The sequence below is a fragment of the Theropithecus gelada genome, chromosome 6 (genome assembly GCF_003255815.1).
Source record: "Theropithecus gelada isolate Dixy chromosome 6, Tgel_1.0, whole genome shotgun sequence".
NCBI lineage: Eukaryota > Metazoa > Chordata > Mammalia > Primates > Cercopithecidae > Theropithecus > Theropithecus gelada.
Window position 1 is genome coordinate 111,115,438 of NC_037673.1, and position 9,794 is coordinate 111,125,231.

A 9,794-nucleotide genomic window follows, 5' to 3' on the forward strand; every position below is an offset into this window, starting at 1 on the left:
GACCCCCCCCGAAACCATCATTCTTAACAAACTATCACAAGAACAGAAAACTAAACACCGCATGTTCTCACTCATAGGTGGGAACTGAACAATGAGATCACTTGGACTCAGGAAGGGGAATATCACACACCGGAGCCTATCATGGGGAGGGGGGAGGGGGGAGGGATTGCATTGGGAGTTATACCTGATGTAAATGACGAGTTGATGGGTGCAGCACACCAACATGGAACAAGTATACATATGTAACAAACCTGCATGTTATGCACATGTACCCTACAACTTAAAGTATAATAATAATAAATAAATTAAAAAAAAAAAAAAAAAAAAAGAGCCAAGACCCATCAGTATGCTGTCTTCAAAAAACCCATCTCACATGGAAAGACACAAAAAGGCCCAAAACAAAGGGATGGATAAAAATTTACCAAGCAAATGGAAAACAAAAGAAAGCAGGGGTTACAACCCTAGTTACTAACAAAACAGACTTTAAACCAACAAGGATCAAAAATGAAAAAAAGGCATTACATAATGGTAAAGGGTTCAGTTCAATATGAAGAGTTAACTATCCTAAATGTATATGCACCCAATGCAGGAGCATCCAGATTCATAAAGCAAGTACTTAGAGACCTACAAAGATACATAGACTTCCACACAATAATAGTGGGAGATTTTAACACCCCACTGACAATATTAGTCAGATTATTGGGACAGAAAATTAACAAAGATATTCAGGACCTGAAATCAACACTGGATCAAGCAGACCTGGTAGACATTTACAGAACTCTCCACCCAAAAACAACAGACTATACATTCTTCCTATTGCTACGCAGCATTTACTCCAAAACTGGTGACATAATTGAAAGTAAAACACTCAGCAAATGCAAAAGAAAAAAAAAACCCTGAAATTATAACAGTCTTTCAGACCACAACATAATCAAATTAGAATTCAAGATTAAGAAATTTGCTCAAAACCACACAACTACATGGAAATTGAACAACCTTCTCCTGAATGATTCTTGGGTAAATAATGAAATTAATGCAGAAATCAAGAAGCTCTTTGAAACTAATGAGAACAAAGAGACAATGTAGCAGAATCTCTGGGATGCAGCTAAAGCAGTGTTAAGAGGGAAATTTATAGCACTAAAATTCCCACAACAAAAAGCTAAGAAGATGTTAACTCAGCAAACCTAAATCCCAACTCAAAGAAGTAGAGGAGCAAGGGCAAACAAATCCCAAACCTAGAGGAAGACAAGAAATAAGTAAAATCAGAGTTGAACTCAGGGAAATTGAGATACAAAATACCACTTGCAAGTTCCATGAATCCAGAGTTTGGTTTTTTGAATGAAATAAAATAGACCACTAGCTAAACTAATGGTGAAGAAAAGGGAGAAGAATCAATAAACACAATCAGAAATGATAAGGGTGATATCACCACTGACCCCACAGAAATATAAACAATCATCAGAGAATACTATTAAACACTATATGCACATAAACTAGAAAATCCAGCAGAAATTGATAGATCCCTGAACACATACACCCTTCCAAGACTGAACCAGGAAGAAATTGAATCACCACATTTAAAAACACCACATTTTATTTTAAATCTATGTGAAGCTATTGGAGGGATTTAAGCAGGAGTGTGATGGAGTCCAATTTATATTTTTAAGAGATTACTTGGACTTCTCCATGGAGAACAGACTTCTTGTGAGGCAGGAGTAGAACCAGTTAGGAGGTTGTCTTGCAGTTGTCTAGGGAGACATGACTGTGCCTTAAAACAGAGAGAGTGATAAACTGTCGAGAAGCTGAAAATGAAAGCTTTTTTAGAAAATATTTATTTTCCTATTTTTGGGAAATAAAGGTGAAGTGAGCCAATGTGTCTATAGTCCAATTAGAAACATGGAGTGTAGAGATGAAAAGAAACCTTAGACTAATTTTTTGAATTTTCTCACCTCATACAGAAAGTCCCTCTGCTACATCTTTGACATATGGCCATCGAACCATGCTGAAAATCCTCAGTCATGAGCAACTGACCACACTCCACCACCTCTACCACTATGAGAAAGGAGGCTTATTGACAGGGATATGAGTTTCCATACATGAAAAGAATATGGGCATTATTATCCCAGTTTATAAAATAAGGAAACCCCTGCAGAAGTTAACATGGTTCTCAAGACAGCATTGTAAATGAGTAACAGAGGAAGGACTAGAACTAGTTCTTTCAATTCCCAGTCCAATAGTAGGCAAAGATGAGTGATAATCCATCTATTGAATTCATTTGTCCTAATAACTAAAGGTATTCCTTCCTAACAAACTGTCTTTTTGTTAGGAAGCTCCTGCTGAGCTTCAAAGCTTCTCTTCTCAGGAAAATCCAATGTAGATGAACCTGAAAGTGACAAGTAGGAGGTCACCGGCAGGTGTCCCTTTCTCCTGACCACATATGCCATTTGGGACTCAGCAGTCTGGTATGGCTAGTCCACCAAGAACTACTGGCAAAGGGAAAAACAATCAAAGTTGAACTGATGGAACCTGGTACACTCCCCTGAAAGGAATATGGCAGCCCAAGGACGGATGTCTGAGGAATCTCTAAAAATCAAATGAGGCTGAGAGACCTGCATGCAGTAAATTCAGTCAACAAGGAAGCACAATCATTTTGGTAGAAATGGTGCCTGCTAATAATCAGCACTATAAACTTGACAATGACTAATAAAAGCTAAGAAGCCTCTTGAGGAGGAATGTTGTAAAACCGGAAAAAGCCTGTTAGTTAAAGTCTGGAGATCCAGATTCTTTTCCAGGCTTGAATTCTACTAGGTTCTGCTGGGGCAGGAAGGGGTGAATGTGCAGGGGTGGGTGCTGGGGTGGGGGGGGGCAGTTCAGATTAATGGTTTACTCCCTGGGGTTTCTGGAAGAATTCTATAAAGATGGCTTCACCACTGACTTCCCTCTTTTAAAGAGTTAAGTAAAAACCACATATTTATCTGCAATTTGTATGACTAAAAGGGTAAATATACATCAGCAATTCTGATGGAAGTTGTATATGTTTTTAGTTAAATGGAAAAAAAGTAATTATTTCTTAATAAAACAAGAAGAAATCTTTCCAAAAGATATCAGACTGAATTAGGATGACCCTCGCAAACAAAGCAAAGGGAAAAATAAAAATGTTTATGCTTAACCACATTCAAAAATCAATGACTGGAGCAGCCTTTTTGAGGCAGTGCAGTAGAGAGTGACATTGGTTTCCATTGTTGCCTATTTGTGGTAAATACGTGATGTGAAAACTTAGGCCCTGGCTGGCAAGATGGTCAAATAGGAACAGCTCCTATCTGCATCTCCCAGCAAGACCTACACAAAAGGCAGACGATTTCTGCATTTCCAACTGAGGAACTCAGTTCATCTCATTGGGACTGGTTGGACAGTGGGTACAGCCCAGAGAGAGTGAGCCAAAGAAAGGTAGGGTACTGCCTCACCCAGGAAGCACAAGGGGTCGAGGAATTTCCCTCCCCTAGCTAAGGGAAGCCGTGAGAGACTGTACCACTGTACCGGGAGGAACAGTGCACTCCAGCCCAGAGACTGCACTTTTTCCGTGGTCTTTGGAACCAGCAGACCAGGAGATTCCCTCTGGTGCCTATGCCACCAGGGCCTGGGATTTCAAGCACAAAACTGGGTGGCCATTTGGGCAGACACCAAACTAGCTCCAGGAGTTGCTGGTTTTTTGTTTTTTGTTTTTTTTTCCTTACCCCAGTGGCACCTGGAATGTCAGCGAGACAGAACAATTCATGCCCCTGGAAAGGGGACTGAAGCCAGGGAGTCAAGTAGTCTGGCTTGGTCCCACCTCCATGGAATCCAGCAAGCTAAGATCACTGGCTTCAAATTCTCGCTGCCAGCACAGCAGTCTGAGCTCGGCCTGGGATGCTCAAGCTTGGTGGGGGAAGGGGCGTCTGCCATTGCTGAGGATTGAGTAGACAATTTTCCCCTCACAGTGTAAACAAAGCCCCCAGGAAGTTTGAACTGAGTGAAGCCCACTGCAGCTCAGCAAGGCCACTGCAGCCAGACTGCTCTCTAGAGCTCTCCTCTCTGGGCAGGGCATCTCTGAAAAAAAGGCAGCAACCCCAGTAAGGCACTTATAGACAAAACCCCCATCTCCCTGGGACAGAGCACCTGGGGGAAGGGGTGGCTGTGGGCACAGCATCAGCAGACTTAAACATCCCTGCCTGACAATTCTGAACAGAGCAGCGGATCTCCCAGCACAGCGTTCAAGCTCTGATAAGGGAGACACTGCCTCCTCAAGCATGTCTCTGACCCATATGTATCCTGACTGGGAGACACCTCCCAGTAGGGGCTGACAGACACTTCATATGTGTCTGTCAGCTCTGGTTGGCATCTGGCAGGTGCTCCAAGGGACAAAGCTTCCAGAGAAAGAAACAGGCAGCAATCTTGGCTGTTCTGTAGCCTCTGCTGGTGATACCCAGGCAAACAGGGTCTAGAGTGGACCCCAGCAAACTCCAGCAGACCTGCAGCAGAGGGGCCTGACTGTTAGAAGGAAAACTAACAAACAGAAAGGAATGGTGTCAACATCAACAAAAAGGAGGTCCACTCAGAGACACCATCTGAAGGTCACCAACAGCAAAGACCAAAGGTAGATAAATCCACAAAGATCGGGAGAAACCAGCGCAAAAAGGTTGCAAATTGCAAAAACCAGAATGCCCCTTCTCCTCCAAAGGATTGCAACTCTTCACCAGCAAGGGAACAAAACTCGACAGAGAATGAGTTTGACGAATTGACAGAAGTAGGCTTCAGAAGGTGGATAATAACAAACTCCTCCAATCTAAAGGAGCATGTTCTAACCCAATGCAAGGAAGCTAAGAATCTTGAAAAAAGGTTAGAGGAATTGCTAACTAGAATAACCAGTTGCGAGAACACAAATGACCTGATGGAGCTGAGAAACACAGCACAAGAACTTCATGAAGCATGCACAATTATCAATAGCTGTATCAATCAAGTTGAAGAAAGGATATCAGAGACTGAAGATCAACTCAATGAAATAAAGCAAGACGACAAGATTAGAGGAAAAAAAGGTGAAAAGAAATAAACAAAGCCTCCAAGAAACATGGGACTATGTGAAAAAAAAAACAAACTTACATTTGATTGGCGTACCTGAAAGTGATGGGGAGAATGGAACCAAGTTGGAAAACACTCTACAGGATGTTATCCAGGAGAACTTCCCCAACCTAGCAAGGCAGGTCAACATTCAAATTCAGGAAATACAGAGAACACCACAAAGATACTCTTCAAGAAGTTTAACGCCAATACACATAATTGTCAGATTCACCAAGGTTGAAATTAAGAAAAAAATATTAAGGGCAGCCGGAGAGACAGGTCAGGTTACCCACAAAGGGAAGTCCATCAGATTAACAGTGGGTCTCGGTCAAGATGGCAGTTACCATGTTCCGGGCTGCGCTGCGGGGATGGAGAACTGGTGTCCAGCAGGGCTGCGGGCTACGGCTGTTGAGTCAGACGCAGGGCCCTCCAGATTACCCCAGCTTTGTGGAGTCTGTGGATGAATATCAGTTTGTGGAGCGCCTGTTACCAGCTACGAGGATCCCAGATCCCCCAAAACATGAACATTATCCTACCCCTAGTGGCTGGCAGCCTCCCAGAGACCCCCCACCCAACCTGCCCTACTTTGTACGACGCTCTCGGATGCACAACATCCCTGTCTACAAGGACATCACGCATGGCAACCAGCAGATGACTGTGATCTGGAAAGTGGAAGGGGACATTTGGGCCCTGCAGAAAGATGTGGAAGATCTTCTGGGCCCACTGCTGGGGAAGACACCCGTCACCCAGGTCAATGAGGTGACAGGTACCCTGTGAATCAAGGGCTACTTTGACCAGGAGCTTAAAGCCTGGCTCTTGGAGAAAGGCTTCTGAAGCCTAGCTGAGCAGCCTGCATGTCAGTGTGCCCTGCGGATCAAGTCTAGGGGGCCTCAGGAGGAGGGAGGTGGGTGTTGGAGCCCCTGAGACAGGGGATACAGAAACTAAGGCTAAAGGACTTTGGGGTCAGGCCTTGCTTGCATAAAGGAGAAAACTGGACCCTATGTACATGCTGGGGGAGAGTGCCTAATGTGGGAGACCAAATAGGAATAACCAGGCTAATGGGGGGTGTCAGCAGCTTTCTCTCCCTCCTATCTTGGCCTGTTGTTTTTTGTTTTTTGAGATGGAGTCTCACTCTGTTGCCCAGGATGGAGTGCAGTGGCATGATCTTGGTTCACTGTAACTTCCACCTCTGGGTTCAAGCAGTTCTCCTGCCTCAGCCTGCTGAGTAGCTGGGATTACAGGCACCCGCCACCACAACCTGCTAATTTTTGTATTTTTAGTAGAGATGAGGTTTCACCATGTTGGCCAGGCTGGTCTCAAACTCCTGACTCCAAGTGATCTGCCCACCTCGGCCTCCCAAAGTGCTGGGATTATAGGCGTGAGCCATGTGCCCTGCCCACTTTGGCCTGTTTTGTTTTCCTTTCCTTGGGCTCAGCAATTCAAATTCTAGTTGTTATTTGGTGGAAGCAGTAGCCCAAACCAGTTTAGGGGAAGGTAGCACAGGGCAGAGCCACTGGGCACTTTGTTTCCTTGGCCCTCCAAAACTCATTGTTGCAAACATGCCCAAGCCCTTGCTCTAGGCCCGATCTTGTTTGGTACAGGCTATGAACACAGATGACTCGGGCATGGGGCTTGGAGATCTTCTGTTCGAAGTACAGTGCTGGCACTGGGGCACAGAGTGCCCACGTTAGCCCGGGGCTCTTTCTCATAGAGAGGTAGGAGGCCCATTCTTGGTCACTGTTCCATTGCAGACCAGACTTGGCTGGCCCGACCACAAGGGAGTGGCTGGGAACTCCTCACAGCCAGCATAGGGCCATCCTCCCCAGCCTGCTGACCTGGAATCAAGGCTGGGGAGGGCTTTGCAGGCAGGAATACGCTGACCTTTCACCCTGCCATCCCATCCCAACCCCAGCTCACCAGCCTTCATTGGAGTCACAGGGGCTAAAGGCCTGAGACCCCACCCTACCCCCAAACTGGCTAAGACAGCTTCCAGTTCCTGGCTCCCCAACTTGGTCTCTGCCCTAAGGCAGGGCACTGAACTCTGGGCTGCTTCTCCATGTGTAAAATGGGCACATCTTCCTAATCTGTTAATGGTCAATGGTGTCCCCAAGGATAGTGCTGGCTTCCATGGAAACCCTAACTCCTGGAGATTCCATTCCATTCTCAAGTGTACAGCCACAGCAAGGAGCCCGACACTGATTTTATTGATTCCATGAGACAAACCCCACCAACTGTTAATGCAAGTTTTTATTTGGCTGTATATACAATTTAAGCTATTAAAATTTGTACAATATTTACAAATTAAATAATCATCTGGAAAAAAAAAAAAAAAAAAAACAGTGGGTCTCTTGGCAGAAACCCTACAAGCCAGAAGAGAGTGGGGGCCAATATTCAACATTCTTCAAGAAAAGAATTTTCAACCCAGAATTTCATATCCAGCCTAGCAAAGCTTCATAAGTGAAAGAGAAATAACATCCTTTACAGACAAGCAAATACTGACAGATTCTGTCACCACCAGGCCTGCCTTACAAGAGTTCCTGAAGAAAGCACAAAACATGGAAAGGAACAAGTACCCAGTCACTGCAAAAACATACCAAATTGTAAAGACCATTGACACTATGAAGAAACTGCATGAACTAATGAGCAAAATAACCAGCTAGCATCATAATGACAGGCTCAATTTCACATATAACAAAATTAACCTGAAATATAAATGGGCTAAATGCTCCAATTAAAAGACACAGACTGTCAACTGGATAAAGAGTCAAGACCCATTGGTGTGCCATATTCAGGAGACCCATCTCATGTGCAAAGACATGCATAGGCTCAAAATAAAGGGATGGAGGAAGATCTACCAATCAAATGGAAAACAAAAAAAAAGTAGGGGTTGCAATCCTAGTCTCTGATAAAACAGATTGTAAGCCAACAAAGATCAAAGGAGACAAAGAAGGCCATTAAATAGTGGTAAAGGGATCAATGCAACAAGAGAGTTAACTATCCTAAATATGTATGCACCCAGTACAGGAGCACCCAGATTCATAAAGCAAGCTCTTAGAGACCTACAAAGAGACTTAGACTCCCACACAATAATAGTGGGAGACTTTAACACCCCACTGTACCCACTGTCAATATTAGACAGACCAACAACACAGAAAATTAACAAAGATATCCAGGACCTGAATTCAGCTCTGGACCAAGTGGGCCTATTAGACATCTACAGAACTGTCCACCCCCCAAAAAACAGAATATACATTCTTCTCAGTACCACATTGTACTTTTTCTAAAAGTGACCACATAATTGAAAGTAAAACACTCCTCAGCAAATGCAAAAGAATGGAAATCATAACAAACAGTCTCTCAGACCACAGTGCAAGCACATTAAAACTCAGGACTAAGAAACTCACTCAAAACCATACAACTACATGGAAACTGAACAACCTACTCCTGAATGAATACTGGGTAAATAATGAAATTAAGGCAGAAATAAAGATGTTCTTTGACACCAATGAGAACAAAGACACAACGTACCAGAATCTCTGGGAAACATTTAAAGGAGTATGTAGAGGGAAATTTATAGCACTAAATGCCCACAAGAGAAAGCAGAAAATATCTAAAATCAACACCCTAACATCACACTTAAAAGAACTAGAGAAGCAAGAGCAAACAAACTCAAAAGCAAGCAGAAGACAAGAAATAACCAAGATCAGAGCAGAACTGAAGGAGATAGAGACACAAAATACCCTTCAAAAAAATCAGTGAATTCAGGACTTGGTTTTTTGAAAAGAACAACAAAATAGATAGATGCTATCCAGACTAATAAAGAAAAAAAGAGAGAAGAATAAAACAGATGCAATAAAAAAATGATAAAGGGGATATCAACACTGATCCTGCAGAAATACAAACTACCATAAGAATGTGATAAACAGCTCTATACAAATAAACTAGAAAATCTAGAAGAAATGGATACATTTCTGGACACATACGGCCTCCCAAGTCTAAACAAGGAAGATCCTTAAATAGACCAACAACAAGTTCTTAAGTTGAGGCAGCAATTAATAGCCTACCAACCAAAAAAAGTCCAGGACCAGATGGATTCATAGCCACATTCTACCAGAGCTACAAAGAGGAACTGGTACCATTCCCTTCTGAAACTATCCCAAACGACAGAAAAAGAGAGAATCCTCTCTAACTCATTTTATGAGGCCAGCATCATCCTGATACCAAAATCTGGCAGAAACACAACAACAACAACAAATTTCATGCCAATATCTCTGATGAACAATGATGCAAAAATCCTCGATAAAATGCTGGCAAACTGAATCCTGCAGCACATCAAAAAGCTTTTCCACCATGATCAAATGGGCTCCATCCCTGGGATGCAAGGCTGGTTCAACATACACAAATCAATAAATGTAATCCATAACATAAACAGAACCAGTGACAAAAACCATGTAATCATCTCAATAGATGCAAAAAAGGCCTTCGACAAAATTCAACAGCCCTTCATTCTAAAAACTCACAGTAAACTAGGTATTGATGGAATGTATCTCAAAATAACAAGAGCTATTTATGACAAACCCCAGCCAATATCATACTGAATGGGCAAAAACTGGAAGCATTCCCTTTGAAAACCAGCAAAAGACAAGGATGCTCGCTCTCACCAGTCCTATGCAACATACTAGTGGAAGTTCTGTCCAGGG

General features: G+C 43.1%; 1 protein-coding gene across 1 annotated transcript; it reads left to right on the forward strand.

Moving 5' to 3' along the window:
- Positions 1-5,414: 5,414 nt before the first annotated feature.
- Positions 5,415-7,410, forward strand: LOC112626144 (39S ribosomal protein L49, mitochondrial-like). Its single transcript, XM_025387965.1, has 2 exons — positions 5,415-5,998; positions 6,115-7,410. Exon 1 carries the CDS (start codon positions 5,428-5,430, stop codon positions 5,869-5,871), a length of 444 nt encoding a protein of 147 aa, XP_025243750.1. The 5' UTR covers positions 5,415-5,427; the 3' UTR covers positions 5,872-5,998; positions 6,115-7,410.
- Positions 7,411-9,794: the final 2,384 nt, after the last annotated feature.

What these genes read in the sequence shown, in the direction of transcription:
- LOC112626144 (XM_025387965.1), top strand. Translation starts at nt 5,428, where the DNA reads ATGGCAGTTACCATGTTCCGGGCTGCGCTGCGGGGATGGAGAACTGGT.